Raw genomic sequence first — 22,651 nt, 5'->3', positions numbered from 1 at the left:
ACCTAATCATGAATCCCAGACAAGTGTTGCTTAATCATGAAAATATATTACTCACCCTGAAAATTGACAGTATACACATACATAAACTTCAGAATTAAGAGAGTATTCAAAATAATTTTTCCAGTCACGAAGAATCATAACCATTTATAAACAATTGAAAACTAAAACACTAAACTAATGTAAAAAATGGAAAAATGCTAAAATTTAGACAGACATAAAACTTGCCATGATGTAGAAAATTGAGTACTAACTTTACGTGTGAAGGAGAAGTGACAAGCCAAACTGGAGATGCTTGTAGAACCCGCTTGCCAACTCCATCAAGCATACTTTCAATCATCACCAAAGTTGAAAATACATGTCTGTACGTACTCATTTTCTTTATCTACATACCTCGACCAAAGAGGCCGAAATTGGTTCATTGCAATATCGAGCCATGGTTTCATATTCCTATTGAAGTGGACCTCTGAAGCATTATTGATCTCATCCATGCTAATGCTTGGATTGTAGCCAAGCCCCAAAACATGCCAAGACTTATCAAGTGGCTTTGTTGTCGAGTAAAATGTGATAAAAACATGGAGGCAATGTACTCAATTTCCATAATGTCTGATTTTCATTCTGCAGATATTAGCAGCTCTATTGGTCAGAATGAATATACTTGCAGTAAAAATAGTCCTGGAACAAGTAACTTAAACCCAGTGCAGAAATAGGACAATATGGCTGTTAACAATATTTACAAACCCTAGAGTGTAAGCACACGCACAATTTGGCGAAGCACAAGACATCTGCAAGCATTAATGGGAGAGGGAGAGATATATGCTTAAAAGAAAAGAGTATGACTGCAACTAAATCTAGAAACTAAGATATTTCAAGAAGATAACTGCATCTCACCATGGTCTGCCAGTAATGGTACTCCTCAGTGGACTTCTCCCTCCTCCAAGCATCTAAGTCAAAGAAGTTCATTCCATAAGCCCAATACATGTCTCTACACCTCCATTCACCTTACCATCCATATCTATCTTCCAGAGGCCTGTCAAATCCCTCTGAACAACTATATCATCGTCCAAGAACAAAATCCTGTGCAACTTGGGGTACATTTCGGGCAAATAGAATCTAAGGTGGTTTAAAATTGATAGATACTTGGGGTTCCTGAATTTCATATTATTGGCATCCTTGGTTGCATTCTCAAGCTTATTATTAAAGTAAAACTGCTGCATCTTTGCAGATTCAAGTTGCTTAAGTACTGGGACATAAGAGGAGTTCAAGAACTTATAATCTTCAACAGCCTTCACTTCACTCCGCTGTAATCTTTCATCTTGAACATAACTTGCATAGCCCCAAAATTCATCTTATCAGTCACGACATGGAACACGTGCTGCGATGGGTCTTTCGAGTTCTTTACAGCTGAGTCACCACGACTGAAACAGCCAGCACATTATCAGAGAGAAGTGCATACTGATAAAGCTTAGGATCCCCAAACTCCAATGGAGTAGACTTCCCATCATCTACATACTTCTCTGGACGCGCAATTCGTTCATCCATTAACCTCATTTACAAACAATGCAGGCTCTTCGGAATAGACTTTGCAGCGATCAGGCTAGAAAAAGTGCCTTGTTTAATTGTCTCTGTTAATTGCTCGTTGACTGCAAAAATAGTGTCGAGTGGCTTTAATTCGTTCCTTCACATCCTTCTCAAACTGCCTAAGCACCGATCATCAATGGACTTGGCATCTGACTCAAACAGCACACGGTATGGAGGTTTTGTGACCAGATACGTTAAGTTGCCAGATAACTCGGCGAATACTCTGCCAAGTTTGGAGTTTTCAAGCTTCACCTTTCTAGCATAGGAAGCATAAGCCAGAGCCAAAGCGTGGTGGTCATCTGCTTGCTCCCTGATCTGATCAAGCCTTGGCTTCAAAGGATCCGATTTCAAACCTAGAATCGACCTATGGTACGATCCAAATCCATACAAATCATTCGAGAAACCCTATTTAAACAAAAATCAAGCAATTAATACATACAAATGCACCAATAAATGCATAATTTCAGCCATAGATAAATGCACAAATAAATGCATGCAAAAATTCAAATTACAGCATAGAAAATGAAGAGCAACTACAATCACTAATCAAAGCACGTCATTTACGAGATGATAATAGACAATTAAAGTTTCTAAAATTTATTCTCTGGGTGACTATGAGAGAATAAATAAATTACAGTAATATATTTTTTTTAAAATCAACGTAAGCATCTATTTCATGAAGAAAAAAGTCATAGAAGGAGAAATGCGAGGGGGTAGGACTTACGAGGCGGTGATCGGAGGTATCGTCGGAGGAGTTGAAGAGAAAAGAGGAGAAAGATAAGAAAAGGAAAACGGCAACAGTGAGAGAAAAGTGAGTCCAGTGGCTCGAAATGCGGTGCCTGAAAAGCCAATTCTTCTAACAGAGAGTGGCGGGCAGTTCTGAGAGAGAAAAAGAGAAACTGGGGGAGAACAAGAATAGTGTCGTTAATTGTTTACTAACCGATGTGTTTATCTCGGGTGTGTTTATTGTTCTTCTTTTACTTGCTCGTCCTTCGATTTTATTTTATGTGAACTAGCTTCAAGGGGCACCAAATTTTAAAAAGAATTAACATTTGGAATTTTATGTGAACTAGTTTCAGGAGTAATTGATTTTGTAGTTCTTTACAAATTTATTTTTAGTTTTATGACCCTACTTTTTTTTTTATATATGGTAGGTTTACTTTTATACATAATAAATTTGTCTTTTACGAATAAGAGATCTAAAAAAATTATTTTTTTAATTTTAAAACTATAAAGGGACATGATATACAAATAACACCTAGTTTCAATAGCATCAAATTTTTAAAGAAAATAAACACTGGGATTTTGGGATCTTAAGCATGCTAATACATTTCGAAAACTATGAAATATGTTGCATTTTTAATTATAAGAAAATATTATTCCGTTTAGAACAATCTACAAAAAAGTGTCCTATAAAATTAAAGTCGAACATATACTTATTTATTTATATAGTATATTTAGGAAAAGGTTACATATCTGATTTTATGATCCGTAAACAATAGAGATTCCTAAATGAAAACATATACGAGTATGTGAGAGAAAGTGAGGAAGGAAGCAATCTAAGAAGGAAAGCTCCTATCTATCTCTGACGAAGGGGCTACTATAACAATTCTACAGCACACCTTTCTAAAAGGATGTAAAAGCTTTAACCTTTTTATATAGCCAACAAGGAGGTAGGAAAATACACAATTGAATTTATGATTTTGACTAAAATTCTATATCTTGACCACTGCATACATTGTCCCTTGGGGTTTAATACTTCATTATAGCGTTTAAATGATTTTATACTCTCACATTTATACATCTTAAAATTCAATCTAAGGATCATAATGTATAATATTCTAATCAATTACATAACTCAAATTCTACATCCAGGATCCTTAAATTTCTTATGAGGGATGCATGAAACTTAAGAAATTGGTCGAATATCTATAGTTATTTAAATTAGACCGAAAAATTTAATGTAGACTAGGGTAAATACAATTGTAACGTACAAATGATACATATATGAACCTAAAATGAATTAGGCCAAAATTATTGTGTCATCTTTGGACTCTACAAAGGAAGTAGAAAAAAATTTATTAATTAAAACTTTATTGCTATAATTTCATAGTCATGGACTCGAAGGAAAACATAAGTACTGTTGCAATACAAGTCATTTGTAAATCAATATTATTTGTTTTTATTATTTTGAAGAGTGCTTTTGAAGTGATGGATGAAAATAATGCACTCTTATAATAAGAAAGAAAGGAAAAAAAGAAGAGAATGCAACCAGTTTTTGAAATTTAAGGTAACGAATGCTAGCGCCCCTAACGGCAACAGAGAAGCCTTCTTAGTTCTTACTGAACTCTGGTTTCTTGTCTTCACACCATATAAAATTTGCGTCCAATTTCTTTTCCAAGGGAAGTAAGAACAACTCATAAAGTAATCAGAGATACAGAAAGACGATGATGTAGAAGATGAATGTAGAAGACCCAGAAAAGGTGGAAGAAGAAGAAAAACAACTAGAAGTTGAAAATGGTTCAAGAAAACATAACTCAACTTCAATTTCCGCTGGTGGGGAAAACGATTCCCCTCAAGAAAATGTTATAGAAATTCCGCTCGAGTATAACAATATTGTGGTCTGCAAACTTTTATGTGAAACTGATGTTAGAGAGTCATGTAGTATATCGATCGAAAAGAAGGATGCTGAAGATCATTTCCCTCGTCTTGCACCAGGTAATTCCAAGATGTTAGAATTTGAAGATCTTCGTGGGAACCACTTCAGGATGGAATTTGTGTACACAAAATTTGGAGATTACTATCTTAGAACAGGGTGGGAGAGATATAGGGATGAACACAAGTTGGAGCATGGGGATGTGTTATCTGTTTATAAGATAGAAATACAAAATAAGTATCTCTACATAATTGATTGTAATAAACTGATCCCAGAAGATGTACAAGATGATGTACAAGACAATGTGCATTTGGTCATAACAAAATTGATTGCTACTCTACAAGATCCCAAGTATGTTTTTCCATTCAAAATTTTAATCATAAAGCTGCTATATTCCACTTTTCTTGAATCTTGAATTAGGCTAATGAAGAGAGTTACGTTGTAAATTCATTCTTTTTTGCAGTACATTAATAGTGGAAGAACCAGTGATTGCTAAGAATTTACGCTATAAAGATCTTTATGAGAATTCCAATGGCATATGGTTAGAGCTACCAAAGAAAGAAGTAGAAGAGAATCTCCATGATCTTCCTCTTCCCGAAGTAGGAGGACAAGTAACTCTACCTTTATTTGATCCAATTGGAAAAGAAGTTATACAAATGGAATTGATGCATACTGAGCAGGATGAGTACTATTTTGGAGGAAAAGAATGGGAGGAATATGCAGTAAAGCACGGCTTGTTAATTTTTGACACCGTCTTTGTTAACAAGGTAACTGTCAACAGAGATGAGGTAAATCCGAGTGCAGAATGTATTTGGGAAAAGGTCATTGATCAAACAGACAAAGATAATCAGCTTGTCAACAACTCTTATCACTATCAAATCAGTTATCAGCTCAGATCCGTGAAACCCAACAAGAAGCCAAAACATGAATTAGGCCAGACAGAGAATACTACTTCAGCACCTAGTTCTACTACAACTACTAACGCTGGCAATAGTAACAACACAAAGGGTAAAGGTTTAGCCATTCCTCAAAGTGAGCCAGAATATGATAGTGATGATGCCTATTGGCTCTTATACCGCGATTGATCATCGAGTCATACTAGTCTACTGGGTACAGTGGATTGCACTTCATTATAATACATTCGTCCAACGGGATTAGCCCACAAACTATGTAGTTTCATACATTTTCAGTTCAGTTTCATACTCAAACGCACAATGTAGTGTGTAGATGTTCATGCTCAAATCTTTTACATGTTAATCTGCTGTACTCTCATTTTTGTCATGTTATTGGTGAACAGGCAATTGACATGTCTAATATTTTCTACGTTCTTTTTGATAACTACCAGAGTTTAACTTGGGAGGAAGTTTTGCAACAGAAAACCCTGCTTTCTTAAAATGTTACTTAATTGCTAGTGTTTTCTTTCTAGTTACTTTTAACTGGTCAATTTATGGTAAACACTAACAACAGTTAAAATAAAACACGAGACATGAGTTCTGTTAGGATCGGGAACCCGGGTAGTGTGTAATTTAGCCAAACAACGGTATAATGACAATAACAAAGACAATGAAAGTTGATAATAACGGCAATTAAAGAATATAAAGAAGACACAAATTTAACGTGGTTCGGTCAAGGTGACCTACGTCCACAAGCGGACAGGAGCAATTTCACTATACCAACAAGAGTACAAAAGAGAGTACAAAATTAGAGTAAATACTCTAATTAATCCCAAATACCCCAAGAGAATAACCTCACAAGATCACTCCAAAGAAAGGGTTTACACAAGTGTTTCCCAACACTCACTCTCTTACAAAATACTCTATAATGAAATAAAGGAGGAGAGAGAAAGACAAGAGTGAAAAACTCTTGAATTGGTGTGTTTTCAAATGAGGAGAAACTCCTCTATTTATAGCAAGAAATCCTTGGCCTAATAATGGATATTATGTCATGGCAAATGTCATGATCCACAAATTTGTTATAATGGATATTATGTCATGGCAAATGTCATGAACTATAAATTTGTTATAATGGATATTATGTCATGGCAAATGTCATAAAAATTTGATCATATTACAAATCTACACCTTGGCCTAATTTCGGCTTATATATAGTAAATTTGCTCCACCTTCTCCGCAAAAACCCCAATGGGCAAAATAATTCTTCATAAATGCCAATCAAGTTCAGGCAAAGCTTGAACTTGGACATTAGAAGAGGTTTTGTGAACATGTCAGCAGGATTGTCTCTAGTGTTGATCTTCTGAACAAAGACTTTTCTTTCCGCAATGGTTTCTCGGATGAAATGATACTTTATATCAATGTGCTTCGTTCTCTCATGATACATTTTATCTTTAGTCAAGTGAATGGCACTTTGATTATCACAGAAAATGGTAATACCACTTTGGTGTAAACTGAGTTCCGCAAATAGACTCTTCAACCATAAAGCTTCTTTGATCGACTCGGTCACTGCTATATATTCTGCCTCGGTAGTAGATAAAGCTACTACATATTGTAATGTAGCTTTTCAACTAATAGCGCAACCACCGATGCAAAATACATAGCATGTCAGTGATCTTCTTTTATTAGGATCACCTGCATAATCTGAGTCTACAAAACCAACCAAAGTGTTAGTATTTCTCCCAAACTCCAAACATGTATTTGAAGTACCTCGCAAGTATATGAGAATCCATTTCATAGTATGCCAACGTGCTTTACCAGGGCAAGCCATATACCGGCTTACCACGCTCACTGCTTGTGAAATGTCTGGACGTGTACAAACCATTGCATACATAATACTGCCGACTGCACTGGAATAAGGAACCTGTGCCATGTACCTCTCTTCTTCCTCGACTGCGGGGACTGAGCAGCTGATAACTTAAAATGAGCAGCAAGAGGGGTACTAACTGGTTTAGCATCTTTCATGCCAAACCTCTCCAAGATTTTCTCCAAGTACTTCTTCTGGGTCGGAAATAGCCTGTTGGCTTTTCGATTTCTTTTGATCTCCATGCCAAGGATTTTCTTAGCTGCTCCCAAATCTTTCATCTCAAATTCACTTTTCAGCTGACTTTTCAAGTTGTGAATTTCTGTTAAATCCTTAGCAACAATGAGCATGTCATCAACATATAATAATAGGTCCACAAATGAACCATCATTTAACTTCCGGAAGTAAACACAACTATCATACATGCTCCTCGAATAACCATAACCCAACATAAAAGAATCAAACCTTTTATACCATTGTCTTGGAGACTGCTTTAATCCGTACAAGGATTTCTTCAACAAGCAAACATGATCTTCTTTTCCTTCAATTTCAAATCCTTCGGGTTGATGCATGTATATTTGTTCCTCAAGTTCGCCATGTAAGAAAGCTGTCTTAACATCAAGTTGTTCTAATTCTAAATCATACATGGCAACGAAGGCAAGCAAGACACGAATAGAGCTATGTTTAACAACAAGTGAGAAAATATCATTAAAATCAACTCCTTATATCTGACTATAGCCCTTTGCAACTAATCGTGCATTATACCTCGCATCTTCAACCCCTGGAATGCCATCCTTTTTCTTGACGACCCATTTGCAACCAACAATTCTTTTTCCTGATGGCGGCTTCACAAGAGACCAAGTACCATTCTTGTGGAGAGACTCAATTTCTTCATTCATTGTAATCAGCCACTTGGCTGAGTCAGCATCAGAAACTGCTTCTGAATATTTTGATGGTTCTCCAATTTCTTCAGTTTCCTGTGCAACTAAAAAAGCAAATGCAACATAATCTCCAAACCTTAATGGTTGTTTACCTTCTATTCTTGGTCTATGTTTGGCTATAGAATACTCCTCTTTTTCTGGTTCAACTTCAGGAGTCTCAACTTCAGGAATTTCAGTTTCTGTCTCAACTTCAGGAGTTTCAACTTTATTTTGCTCCAAAGTTGATGAGCTTGGCTCAGTAAGAATGCCAATCTCAATCTCCACCTGGTTCTGTGTACTCTTTCCTTTATCTGTATTACAAGAACTAGAAGACTCTTTTCTAGAATGTAACATAGAGGATTCATCAAAGGTTACATCTCTGTTAATTATAAATTTTTGTGCCATAGGATCAGGATACCATAGTCGGTATCTTTTCACCCCATATGTATACCCAAGAAAAATGCACTTTTTAGCCCTTGGCTCTAATTTTTCATCATTTACATGCATGTATGCAGGGCAACCAAATATCTTTAAATCAGAATAATTAGCAGGAGTACCTGACCATACTTCCTCTGGAGTCGTAAAGTTCAAAGGTGCAGAAAGAGCTCGATTGACAATATAACAAGCTGTAAAGATAACTTCTGCCCAAAAGGCGTTTGTCAACCCAGCATTTGAAATCATGCAACGAGCCCTTTCCAAAAGAGTTCTATTCATCCTTTCTGCCACACCATTTTGCTGAGGTGTCATTCTCACAGTACGGTGTCGAGCAATTCCTTCATTATTAAAAAATTCATTGAATTCATCATTACAAAATTCCAAGCCATTATCTGTTCTAAGCCGCTTAACCTGTTTTCCTGTTTGCTTCTCAATCAAAACTTTTCATTGTTTGAAATTTAAGAAAACATCACTTTTATTTTTCAGGAAATAAACCCAAACTTTCCTTGAATAATCATCAATGAAAGTTAACATATACCTGGCACCACCTTTTGATGGGGTACGTGAAGGACCCCAAAGATCTGAATGAATGTAATCCAAAGTACCTTTTGTTCTATGAATCGCTGGAGATTTGAAGCTGACTCTTCTCTGCTTTCCGAACACACAATGTTCAGAGAACTCCATATTTTCGGTACTTTGGCCACATAAGAGACCTCTTTTACTGAGGATGGAAAGACCTTTTTCACTCATATGCCCCAATCGCATATGCCACAGTTTGGTGATGTCAGAATCTGATTTATCTGATATTGAAACTGTAGCAACACCTGTAACAGTAGATCCCAAAAGAGTATACAACGTACCAGATCTGCGTGCTTTCATGATCACAAGAGCACCATGAAAAATTTTCAGAACTCCACCTTCACCTGTGTACTTGCACCCAAGAGATTCTAGAGTACCCAAAGAGATGAGATTTTTCTTCAAGTCAGGAACATGTCTAACATCGGTGAGAGTTCTCACCACATCATCGTGCATTTTGATTCGGACTGTACCTTTTTCAATAACTTTGTAGGCAGCATTGTTGTCCATCAAGATAACTCCACCTACAATAGATTCATATGTGGTAAATAAATCCCGACTATGACACATATGATAAGAATAACCCGAATCTAAAATCCACTCATTGTTAGATTTGAAACTATTATTAGTTGCTAAAAAAATAGTTCTCTCAGTCTCATCAGCAGCTACACTTGCTTCGGCAGTGTCAGTATTTTTATGCTCATTTTTTTTTCCTGTATGCTTTTCTTTATTTTTCAATTTAAAGCATTCAGAAATAATATGACCTTTCTTATGACAATATTTGCACATGACATTTCTGTATCTGGATTTTGACCTTGATTTAGGTTTCTCACTATTTGAATCTTTCTTATTGGATCTACCTCTTATGAATAAGCCTTCCCCTTAGTTCCCACTAGTTTTCCCAGTAATATCTCTATCTATTTGTTCTTTTGATTTCAAAATAGATTTGATATCTTTATAAGAGATATTATCCTTTCCATAAAGTATAGTATCTCTTATATGTTTAAACGACTGGGGTAAGGAAACAAGCAATAACACAACTTGATCCTCATCTTTGATTTGAGCATCTATGTTACTTAAATCCATAAGAAGAGAATCAAAAGTATCAAGATGAGTGAGTATAGAGGTACCTTCAGCCATACGAAAAGTGTAGAGTTTTTGCTTTAGGTAAAATCTGTTTTCTACTGTTCTTTTCATATATAGGGTTTTAAGCTTTTCCCATATGCCTTTGGTTGAGTTTTCTGCTGCAACTTCACGCAAAACCGCATTTGAAAGATTTAAAATAATACCTGCTTTTGCCTTTTTGTCTATGACGGCAAACTCCTCGTCCGTCATTTTATCCGGCATCTTCTCTTTTTCTTGCAGTGCCAAATCTAAGCCATCCTGAATTAGGATAGCTTCCATCTTTAATTTTCACATTTCGAAGTTTGCACTTCGGTCAAATTTCTCAACATAAGACTTTGTTAGAGTCATTTTGGCTATTTAAACTAACCCGGTTAGATCTGACTCTGATATCAATTTGTTAAGATCGGGAACCCGGGTAGTGCGAAATTTAGCCAAACAACGGTATAATGACAATAACAAAGACAATGAAAGTTGATAATAACGGCAATTAAAGAATATAAAGAAGACACAAATTTAACGTGGTTCGGTCAAGGTGATTTACGTCCACAAGCGGAGAGGAGCAATTTTACTATATCAACAAGAGTACAAAATTAGAGTAAATACTCTAATTAATCCCAAATACCCCAAGAGAATAACCTCACAAGATCACTCCAAAGAAAGGGTTCACAAGTGTTTCTCAACACTCACTCTGTTACAAAATACTCTATAATGAAATAAAGGAGGAGAAAGAAAGACAAGAGTGAAAAACTCTTGAATTTGTGTATTTTCAAATGAGGAGAAACTCCTCTATTTATAGCAAGAAATCCTTGGCCTAATAATGGATATTATGTCATGGCAAATGTCATGATCCACAAATTTGTTATAATGAATATTATATCATGACAAATGTCATAAAAATTTGGCCATATTATAAGTTCTTTAGGATGTGCTCGACATAAACACAAACACTTGGGGAATGATTTAAAATGGTAAAGTTTTTTTGGCGGCAAAGAGAACTATATGAAATATGTAGATTTGTACTGCCTGGTCTAAATTTATCTGGAAAACGTACACGTATTAGACTTCTTACATTGTCCCTCGAGTTTGTCTAAGAGCTCGTAGCCAATGAAAAATTTTAAATTAAGTTGTTCGGAAAACGGAGTAAATCCAAGATGCCAACTTGACACTTGCCAATGTGATGATAGACTCATATTTTCTAGTTTACTCGAGAAAAATATATAGTATAAGTAATACAGTAGTTCCCAATTTTCTAGTTTACTGGACAATGCATGTTGAGTTATCTATCCTTAAAAAAAAAAAAAAAAAAAAGGGGGGGGGGGGGGGGGGGGGGGGAGGGGAAGGGATATTTGGCCAAAAGGGCATAGCTGACCTTACCAAAGTAGTTAACCAGATGCATGTTGATCTTGCACTAGCAATGTTATTATTTTATTTTTCCTCCCTTATGAATATGTTTTCGTCCTTTTTTATTTATTCTTTTGCAGAAGTATTCTCTAAATTAGCTGGAAAATGCACTCTGAGGTGGCAAAATACCCGTTCCATAGTTAAAAAAGAGTTTGGATTTAAGTTAAATATACTGTGAATGGACAAAAAAATTAGTTTGAGTTCTAATTAAATATTGACGGCGTAAAATATACTTACACAATCAGATCATTTATAAGATAATAATAAGTAAATTTTTAAGATAGATATTAAGTAATAACCCATATGCTAAACTATAATGATAGTTTACAAAAAAATTAAACTCAAAACCAAACTCAAACCATATAGTTGCATGTATTTACCTTTTAAATAACCTAATTCAATAAATATTTTTTTACCATTAGTATACAAATATTAAACTCAAACCAAACGACCCCTTAATTTACCCTTCCCCCATTTTTATTTTTGTAATGCAGTCTTACAAGAAGAAAGAGAAAAAAAAAGAAGAGAAACGAAAAAAAAAGAGAGAAAAGAATGCAACCGAATTTGTAACTAACTTGGCGCCTTAATGAAGTGCCTTATCGAAGAAAAACAGTAGCTAACTCCTCTGGGCAACAGAGTGGCCTTCTTATTGAACTCTGTTTTCTATTCTTCTTCAACAAATAAAATCTGTGTCCAATCTTTTTGAAAGGAACCAAGAACAACTCATAAAGCAATCAGAGATATTACGATTTCCCTCAAGAAAACACTATGGAAGCTCAGAACGACGATCAGATTAATGTATTTGTCAAGTTTTTATGGGAAACTGATGTTCATAGCGTGTTGATCTCAAAGAAGTATGCAGAAGATCATTTCCCTCGTCTTGCACCAGGTAATTCCAAGATGTTAGAATTTGAAGATCTTCGTGGGAACCACTTCAGGATGGAATTTGTGTACACAAATATTGGATATTACTATCTTAGAACAGGGTGGGAAAGATATAGGGATGAACACAAATTGACATATGGGGATACGATATCTGTTTATAAGAAGGAAAGCCAAAATGGAAATGATACAGGATCAGAAGATTTGGGTGATCAGGATTTATATGTAATCTTTTGTTGCAAACTGGTTACGAAAGATGAAGAGGACGTGAGATTGATCATAAGACAATTGATTGCTGCTTGGCGAGATCCCTAGTACGTCTTTTCCATTCCCAACTTTCTATTTTCTTGAATAAGGCTAATTAAGAGAATGGTGTATACTTTCTTTTGCAGTGCATCAATAGTGGTAGAACCAGTGGTTGCTAAGAATTTACGTTATGAAGATCTTTATGAGAATTACAATGGCTTACAGTTACCAAAGAAAGAAGTGGAAGAGAATCTGTATGAACTTCCTTTTGAACTTCCTCTTCCTGGATTAGGAGGAGAAATAACTCTACTTTTATTTGATCGAATTGGAGAAAAAGTTTTCCCAATGGAGTTGGTGCATACTGAGCAAGACCAATACTATCTTGGAGGAAGAGGAATATGGAAGGAATATGCAGCTAAGCGTAAGTTGTTAATTTTTGACACTGTCTTTGTCAGCAAGGTAACTGTGAACCGAGATGAGCTAAGTCCGAGTGCAGAATGTATTTGGGAAAAAGTCATTGATCAAACAGACGATCAGCTTGTCAACAACTCCTATTACTATGAAATCACTTATCTGAGAACTTCATATGTGAAACCAAATACTACAACTGGCGATCATAACAGCAAGGGTAAAGGTTATGGTCATTCCTCAAAGAGAGTGATCAGTATAGGATACTAGTCTTCTATTGATACTAGTCTATCGCGTACTGATCGGAGAGCTGCACTTCATTGAAATACATTCGTCCATTGGATTAATTAGCCACACTCTAAGTGGCTTCAAACATTTTTCATTGCCACAAATTGTAGTTCTATAGATATTCATGCTCAAATTGTTTAGATGTTAATATTGCTCATCTTTTCCTGTTCAAGTACCCTCCAAATCTTTTCTGCATTATCGGTGAACAGGCAATTGGTATGTCTAATGTTTTCTACATTCTTTTCTGATAGATAATTACCAGACATTTGACTTGGGAGAAAGTTTTGCATGCAGCAGAAACCCCTGCTTTCTTAAAATGTTTATTGCTAGTGTTTTCTTTTGTAGTTATATTTGACAAATTTACCATTAAATGTTGCTACATAGTATGCATATTGATTAGCTCCCATTTTTTCTAGTTTACTGGACAATGCTTGTTGAGTTTTCCAAGGAAAGAGAAAGCAAAAAAGTAGGAAATATTTGGTCAAAGGGTCTAAGATGACTTTACTAAAGTAGTTATCAAGATTAGTAATATGCGTTATCTTCCACAAGCAAAGTTTTTATTTTTATTTTCCTCCCTTATGATAATTCTTTTTTGTCTTTTTTATTCGATCTCTGCTAGAAATTTCTCAAGTTAGCTAGAAAATGCACTGCAAGGAGGCAGAATATCGTTTCCACATTGGAGTATATAATTTGTGCCTCTCACCATAGTTTGAGAGGGTAAATTGAAGTGCAAATCCTTTCTAGCTAGTTTCTACCAAGTATATATATATATATATATATATATGAATCATATTATTATTACATATATAAATCATCACCATGTATTTCGCTCCATTTAAGTCGTCTCGATCCTATACAATCAAACAAGCTCAAATTAATATAACATGTTTCATTTTTTTTAGGTTGATATTATAATTTACTAGGAAAAAGAGCTGAAAGAAAACATGATGGCGAAAAGGAAACAAGGGAATGAAAACAATTAAAGAGCTTCCAGACTGCCAAAACATAGACTGCTATAAGTGTTTTAGGAAAAACTAGGGTCGTATTTCATGCTGCCAAATATATAGTTAATATATTCTATGGTGTAGATGTCCCACCTCTATGCCTTATGATAACAATTTATCTGGCATTATGACTTTTTACCATCATATGTCCACGTACGTACGAGAAAAGCTTATTCAATTTGTTCTTTAAAAGAAAGAGAATCTAAGGAAATGGTTAAATGTATAGAAGTTAATTAAGAAAGTGAACGTATGCAGTTAATTAATTGGGAAGAATTAATTATAACTTAATTACTCTTTTTATTTTTATGTTTTCCAAATATAACGTTACTACTCGGTTCTTGGGAGTTATTCAACTTCTGGTGAATTACGAGGCTCTCATGTCCTCTGCAACAAACTTGTCAAGACCATAATCTTGAGAATTGTGGCCTTTTGATAAAAAGAAAAAGATTATTCCTCAGACAGTTGAGATGGCAGTGGTAGTAATCATATTCCAATGCATTATATTCTTCTTTTTAGAGAAATTTTATGAGTTCTTCTTCAATTTCTTCTTTCGTTGATGTTAACTCCACTTACTTTTCAGGGTCTTTTTCTTAGGACAGTTTCGTGTGCATATGGAGTAATTCTATGTTGCCTCCTATTTTTTGCAGGTTAAAGTCCCCTTATTTCTTTATTGTTTTTCATTTTCCCAATTTTGGTTTTAGGTAAAGAAATTAATTTTAAAAAAGGACCTTTGAAAATTTAGATGATCTATTTCTACTTTCCCCTAAAGATTTCCCCTTTAAATCTTCATAATGTATAGTTGTCTATTATAAATTAAAGTTGTGTTTCTTACAAACTATTTGTGGTTCCTGTAGGAGGACATGGAGTTGATGGAGCAGCTTATAATTACAATGCCAGTACTGAAGTAACAACCTTATTTTTGTAACAATCTTTACTTGTTAGCTTTAATGTAATACAAAATATATATACACTAAAGGGTGATAAACTTATTAATTTTCATTGTCATTAATATCAGTGCTTGGCTGAGCCTCAACGTGTTCAATATAAAGGAGGAAAGCTGAGAAACCCTAAATTTGAGCTAGGGTTGGATGGATGGACATCTTATGCAGGTGCCAGCCTTGAAGTAAGACGGACTTTTTCGGGGAACAACTTCATGGTGGCCTATAATAGGAGCCAGAATAATGAAACTTTCTCCCAACAAGTTTATATGGACAAAGGGAAATATTATACATTTTCAGGTATTTACTTGTTCATGAATTAGAATGGGCCTTGGACCAATGGTAAAATTGTCTCTGTATGACTTATATATAGGTCACGGGTTCAGCGACTAATGTTTGCATTAGAGTAGGTTGTCTAGGGTTGAGGCCCTTCCCCGGATTCTGCGTGTCAATGCGGAATGCTTCGTACACCGGGTTGCCCTTTATTTGTTCGGTTGGTTGGTTATTATGAATCCTTTGTCTTTTTTCTTTTTTCTTTTCCAGCTTGGGTGCGAGTTAGTGAAGGAAGTGAGACAACGGTGTCTGCTGTAATAACAACTCCAGGAAATTCAATGAGGGTTATTGCCTCTGGAAATGCCTATCCTGGTTGTTGGACCATGCTTAAAGGAGGCTTTCAACCTGAATTTTCTCTTCTAACTGATCTCCATTTCCTAGTAAGCCCTTACATCTACTTCTTAATCTGTTTTTATAAATAAATTAAAAAATCGCATTTACATTTACTAGTGTGACCAATTTCACATTTACATTTTATTTGGAGTAAACTTTTATACTCTGAGTGTAAAAGATTTTTATATTATTATCATGTCACTTAAATAAGTTACAAGTGCTTCTCTATATCAAGCATTAATTGATTAGTAACCAGTATAAGATGGTAACTGACATCCCATAATAATTATTCTGGTTTACTCACATGTTTAAGAAAATTATCATTCATTTTATATGAAAAAGTTTACTTTTTTACTAAAAGTACTTAATACTTTTTTCAAAGAAAACTATATAATTGCTAAAACAACTATGTCCCCAAATTTGGGGCCTAAAACAAGTGCCGTATTTGCTTCAGCATGGAGCTGGCACTGGTTCCATTAGAGATGAGTAAGTGTCTTTTCACACAAAATGATTTTCTGCCTGAAGTTAATCAAAAGTGAACGATTTTGCAAATTTAAATTAAAGGACTTTTTATGTAAATATTATTTACATTGCTAGTGCGTATAACTTAAACTACTAAGTTTCTTCTCCTCTACTAGATTAATAGATAAAACTAGTCATAATGAAACTTTAACATGTGCATACAAGTTGACATCTCTGGGTACTAATAACTTTTGTTATTTCAGTGTTACAATAAGACCGTTGAATTTTGGGTGGATAATGTTTCCCTGAAGGAGTTCAACCAAACCGAATGGCGTGTACACCAACAGAGAGCCATAAGGCGGGTAAGCTATTTACACGTCTATAATTTTATTATTCCCTTTGACTCGTAAAAAAAAAAAAAAATTAAAACTTGTGATCTTAAAAGGTTAAAGGATAAAAGCTTTATTGGATCGTTACATTTACGTGACTATAAAAGATTTTTACTAATGATAAAATGGAAGTTAAAAATTAAATAATTTCCAAATATAGGAATGTTACTAATAAGAAAAGTGTGTTAAGGGAGGAACTATATATATTATTGGGGATCTAAACGTGTCTCGCTGATGTTTCTTATATGAACCATATGGTATGCATATGCAAAAAATGTATAATGAATCAAACTCGTCTGAAATATGGTTGTCTGGACTTGTGCAGGTAAGACAGAGGAAAATTTTGCTGCAAATAACCGACAAATTAGCAAGACCAATCCGGGGAGTGAAAGTAAACATCAAGTTCAGAAAACCTGTTTTCCATGTTGGTTGTGGTGTTACAGATACTTTCGTCAAATACAAGAAATATCAAGAATGGTTTCTTGAAAAGGGTTTTACAGCAAGCGTATTCACCAATCAAATGAAGTGGTACTGGACAGAAAGTCGTCAAGGAATAGAAAACTACACAATACCAGATGCCATGTTCCAATTCTTCAAGGATCATGGGATAGCAATTCGAGGCCACAATGTTCTATGGGACAAACCTAACATGAATCAGCTTTGGCTACACGCCATGACACCCAAAGAGCTTTTAGCTACAGCCGTGAGGCGTCTGGCCTCTGTCATGGCTCGATACTTTAATGATATTTTCGAGTGGGACGTTGTGAATGAGAACTTGCACTTCCATTTTTTCGAAGATAAGATTGGACCACAGGCTTCTGGAATGTTTTATCATATAGCCCATGTCATAGATCCTAATGCAACTTTATATCTGAATGAGTTTAACACCCTTGAAATTCCAGGAGATATATATGCAAGTCCACACAAGTATATTAAAAAGTTTAGAGATATCAGGTCATATCCAGGCAACGAGAACTTGACCATAGGATTTGGACTACAAGCTCATTTTCCTTCAGGAAAACCAAATATGCCTTACATACGAGCTGTCTTTGATTTTCTCAGTGAAACCAAAATGCCCATTTGGCTAACTGAAATGGATGTTCAGAACACCACAAATCAGGTACCAACCACTGCTTTGTACACTGGGCTGCCATTTTCTCTTCTTAAGGTCAGTCCTATATAGCAATTTTTGTTGACAAAGAATATGCTATGATGTAACAGGCAGTTTACTTGGAAGAAATAATGAGAGAGGCATTTGCACATCCAGGAGTGGAAGGAATGATAGTGTGGGCACCATGGAAGCCAGGAGCAAATTGCACTGGCTTATGCTTGACCGATGACAATTTCAAGAACACGAGAGCAGGAGATGTTGTCGACAAGCTCATGGCAGAATGGAAAACGCCCGAGCTAAATGGGAAAACTAATTCCAAAGGACTTTATAAGTATTATGGTTTTCTTGGAGACTACACTGTCACACTTTATGATCCTTATTCTCTCAAGCAAATCATCAGGGAAATTAAAATTACAAATAAGGATCAAAACCCAGTACTAATCCCTATTTCTATATGAGAAAAATTAACTTGTATCGATACATAAGATGAATAAGAAATGTATATTATTACATTCTTAGGAAAATTTATTAATCCCTCAGTTGTTTGTATATTCTAATTCTAGTTGGGAAATAAAGAAAATGCGATTTGAATAAGTGACTAGAGATATAAATTGCGGTGGAAGTTGAAAACCATATTCATTTTAGAACTCTGATCGTCTCTCTTTAGAAGATGCTAACATATACTTTCGAATAACTAGACGCTAAAAAAAATCAAGAAATTCAATATGTCGAAAAGTGAAGAAAGAAGTGGAAGAGAATGTCCATGAACCTCATCTTCCTAAATTAAAGTTGGAGAAGAAGTAGCTCTACCTATAATTGGGAACAGTTTTTATCCAATGAAATTGGTGCATAAATAGTGAGGAGGATGAATACTGTACTATCTTGGAGAAGGATGGGAGGAATATGCTGATAAACACAAATTGTTAACTTATTTCTTGACAAGGTAACAGTGCAACCAGGGGCGGCTCAAACGCACGTAGGGCCTAAGGCGAAAGTTTAATATGGGGCCTAAGTATATATAATAACGTTATAATATATATTTTTATTTAAAATCTATTCTAGAACTATTGGTGCCAAGATGGTTTTGAATAACCGGGTGCATATTTTCTTGTTGACATATTTACATTTAAAAAAAAAATTAAACAATATGTACAGAGTAAAATTAATAAAATAATAAATAACAAATGAAAATAACACTAGAAAAAGTTAGAATAATATTACCCAATGACCGACTGATTCAAGAAGTTTGAAGACTTTGATTTCAAAATATCTAGTTGTTGCCTTGTTGGAGTCTCGGAGAAAGAAAGAAATCTAATAGAAAGAACTAAGAAGGTGAACATGAATAGAAATGAAGAAGATATGTCTTCTAGAATATGAAGAATGAAATGAAATTGAAAAGTTGGGTTGAGATTACTTGGGAAGAAGAGTAAAAAGTAGAGTTGTCAAATTAAATCAAAGTGACAACTATTTTTCTATTGTTTTAAGCTTTACTTTATTAATATATCTAAAAAAATTTCTTTCTTTTTATATATAAAGTATAAAAATACTCTCTCTCTCTATATATATATATAGTTTTTTTAAAAAAAAATATATATATATATATATATATATGAAAAATCTATAAACCTATAAAATATATATTATTTTTAAAAAATGGGGCACCCAAAATTGGGGCTAAGGCACTTGCCTTGTGCCATACACTATTAGAGCCGCCCTGAGTGCACCATGATCATCATCAGCTGAATCAAACTTCAACTAGTACTATATATAGTCAACTCCTACCAATATGAAATTACATACCAGAGACGTGGCACTAAACAGAGACAAGGATAAAGGTAAAGATGTAGCTGTGATTCAGAATAAGCAGCTGATGATCCTTTCTGGTTGGCCGGTGGCACCGATTTTTTCATTCCATAGCAGCAGTAATACATTCAATGTTGTAATACACCAATATGTTAGGACTTTATCAGTAAGGAGATCAATACATTTTTAGTCTTAAAGGTTTCATACTCTCACAGTACTCTGTAGATACTCATGGTTGCTCTGCTCATTGGTCATGTATAGTTTGCCCATCCAATGCAAAAATTGTTCAATTTCTTTCTTGAATTAAGATGCAATTGATATGTCTGCAGCTATGCTTATTTATAGTAGTTCAAACCAATTGCAACTGTAGTTTGTAGATAATCATGGTTTCTTACACAATAATCTGCTGTATCAATCTGAGTGCCCTCCAACTTTAATGTAAATCCTGCCCTCCCTCCTTTTTGGAGATGGATAGATAATATTTACTCTATATCTATTATTTCAAAGTTTTGTTGATAGCTTAGCATATTGTAGTTTGAGTAACAACTATCCAAACAAGCTGTTTAGATCTTCAGTCGTAAACACAAATGGGATAAAGAGCCATGTACAAGCACTTCGACGGGAAGATATACTAATCTACTTTTACACAAAACATGAAGCACAAATCTTCCATCGTATAACTATTTATAGCCAATGAAAAAATGACAATCAAGTTATTTCGCAAAAGGAGTAAATGAGAGATCGAGCCAAGTGAAAAAACTATATATTGAAGAGTGAGTCATTTATCAAATTCTAACATCAAAATTCACATGAAGAGTGAGTCATTTATCAAATTCTAACATCAAAATTCACATATATTTGTTTTATACTATTCTGTTGAGTGTTTTCTATACATTTATCATCCAACGGTTACTCCTTGACAAATAACTGTAAGGGTTGCTTTCAACGTATTACTACTGGATTTGGCACAATAAGAGAGAGAGAGAGAGACATCCATTGACAACCAACAAACTTGATGAGCAATAAGAGATACTAGTATATATGCAAGCACAATAAGGTTCTGTCTATGAGTATGAAACAATAAGGTGTACTGAAATCTATTTTCATACCACTATTCTGTTTATCTATCAAACTCCAATACTAATGGATGAATGGATTATTTCTAGCTAGCTACTGTCTATTACAAATATCACTACTGCACGTAAGAGATCCAGTTTAGTCCTCACCACTACTGTCATCTTCTTGCTCTGTTGCAGTATTTCCAGGGCCTCTCTCAATTGTGATTTCATACTCAACTTCAACGTCCAGTTCAGCTTTGCCTATATTTTTAATTTCAATTTGCTGGTCTTCCCCAGCAGCACTACATTCTACCACGTCCTCTGCACAGATGGTGTCCCAATCGTGATCCCCAATCTTATTCACTGCAGCAAAATCCACTTCTTCTTTTACTTGCTGCTTGCTAATTGTTATCTTCTCAATAATGATGGTGTCTGAATTTTTCAACTTATATTCATCCACATAGTCATACCATTTTCCTCTGAGATAGTATTTTTTGCTTTGAAGCACAAATAACATGTCCCACTTTTTCCCCTCATGATCAACTAAAGTTAGTGGTTTTCCTTCACCACCGTCAGCAGGTGCAGAAATATGAACAAGGATTTTGTCTTTGACTTGTTTCGCTGGGAGTTTTAAGCCACCGCCAATGCCACGTCTAAGATCATATTCTGTTAGTCTCTTGGAAAAAAACTCTTCTCGTTTTGTAGATGTACTCATTTTGCCTCTGCACATACATATACACAACAGCAAATCAATCTAAAATATAATACTTCAAGAATCACAGTCGGATAATTATCAAACAAGAACAATAAATAGTATATACCCAGAATTGGTGAGTTGCAGAGTATGATCATCAATCCTTTCTTCATTGACGATGATTGTTTCCTCATTCCTGACTTCCTCCAATATTACTCCGTGCAGTATATCTCTGGGGTCCGCTATAGCATCAGTTTCTTGACCACTTTCTTTCATTTCAGATACATTCTTGATCACTACAATTAACAAAAACCATGTGAACTAACTCGCATACTTTCTTAACATGCACCATTATTCATATAAAGAACGTAACATGGGTCTTTAAATTGGAAAATTAATAATAATCAGAAATGGAGTGACGTACTTAGATTCCATTCATTGATTTGGAGAGAACCAGCAGTTGTTGACTTCTCAGTAGTGTTATGATCTTCTTGATCATCATCAGACAGATTCTGATGGATTGCCTCTGTTACTGTGGGCGCCATTGTTGCATCTCTTTCTCTATCAACTTGTTGCGTTTGAGCTTCTTTATCCCTTTGTTGATTAGACATTTTGAACTTCTTGATTCTTGCTTCTACTAAATTCAGAGAGAGAGAGAGAGAGAGAGAGAGAGAGAGGAGATTTACAACTTACCACCAATATTTATAAGCAAGATAGCCAGCCGCGCGCATTATCTCGAAGTGCCTCGTGTGATAACTAACTTTTGAACTTTTATTAGTTTTGGCTTTTCTTTTTTCTTTTTTATTTTTTTAATGATCATAAACTGAGTTAGTTTTTTTTTGGTGGAAAAAGTTACAAGGTTTTCGAGTTATCTTCACAGAATTTATGTGATATTTATAGCATTTCATTTTATGATCATTTTTTTGGAAAAATATACAAGATTTTCGAGTTATCTTCAGAGTAATTATGTGATATTTATAGCATTTCTAGCACAATGTAAATATTAAATATTACTCTCCTTGTCCCAATTCATATGATATATTTCCTTTTTTAGTTGTCCATAAAAAATTACCTTTTTATACTTAAAAATAATTTAAAATTTAAAATTATTCTTTTATCCTTAATATAAGGATTGCTTTAGATCACAAATTAAAAAAATATTTTTTTATTAAACTCCGTGTGACAGAGGGAATACTAGCTTGTGAGATTGTATAACCCAATGTACAGGGAGGACACATTGCATGTGCAGCATCAAGA

General features: G+C 34.8%; 3 protein-coding genes across 4 annotated transcripts; 1 reads left to right on the top strand and 2 right to left on the bottom strand.

The window, feature by feature from the left end:
- Window positions 1–956: 956 nt before the first annotated feature.
- Window positions 957–1,548, bottom strand: LOC108946048 (galacturonosyltransferase 8-like). The gene is made up of 2 exons (XM_018772531.2): window positions 1,400–1,548; window positions 957–1,323 (listed from the first exon to the last, which is right to left on the bottom strand). The coding sequence occupies exons 1-2, from the start codon at window positions 1,546–1,548 to the stop codon at window positions 957–959; spliced, it is 516 nt and encodes a 171-aa protein (XP_018628047.2).
- A 13,094-nt stretch (window positions 1,549–14,642) lies between these two features.
- LOC104101497 (endo-1,4-beta-xylanase 5-like) lies at window positions 14,643–18,358 on the top strand. Its single transcript, XM_009608950.4, has 8 exons — window positions 14,643–14,749; window positions 14,854–14,920; window positions 15,128–15,177; window positions 15,289–15,511; window positions 15,755–15,924; window positions 16,603–16,701; window positions 17,054–17,848; window positions 17,950–18,358. Exons 1-8 carry the CDS (start codon window positions 14,741–14,743, stop codon window positions 18,295–18,297), a joined length of 1,761 nt encoding a protein of 586 aa, XP_009607245.1. The 5' UTR covers window positions 14,643–14,740; the 3' UTR covers window positions 18,298–18,358.
- A 2,336-nt stretch (window positions 18,359–20,694) lies between these two features.
- On the bottom strand, window positions 20,695–22,031 carry LOC138892861 (uncharacterized). 2 transcript variants are annotated; one of them, XM_070176666.1, is made up of 4 exons: window positions 21,819–22,031; window positions 21,522–21,690; window positions 21,017–21,422; window positions 20,695–20,983 (listed from the first exon to the last, which is right to left on the bottom strand). In XM_070176666.1, the coding sequence occupies exons 1-4, from the start codon at window positions 22,003–22,005 to the stop codon at window positions 20,858–20,860; spliced, it is 888 nt and encodes a 295-aa protein (XP_070032767.1). In that variant the 5' UTR covers window positions 22,006–22,031; the 3' UTR covers window positions 20,695–20,857. The 2 variants fall into 2 exon arrangements, with proteins under 2 accessions (XP_070032767.1, XP_070032726.1); XM_070176625.1 differs by having other exon boundaries at window positions 20,695–21,422.
- Between the last annotated feature and the right edge of the window lie 620 nt (window positions 22,032–22,651).

The sequence above is a fragment of the Nicotiana tomentosiformis genome, chromosome 1 (genome assembly GCF_000390325.3).
Source record: "Nicotiana tomentosiformis chromosome 1, ASM39032v3, whole genome shotgun sequence".
Taxonomy (NCBI): Eukaryota; Viridiplantae; Streptophyta; class Magnoliopsida; order Solanales; family Solanaceae; genus Nicotiana; species Nicotiana tomentosiformis.
The sequence above is the reverse complement of the archived record's forward strand: the minus strand, read 5'-3'. Positions and strand labels throughout refer to the sequence as shown.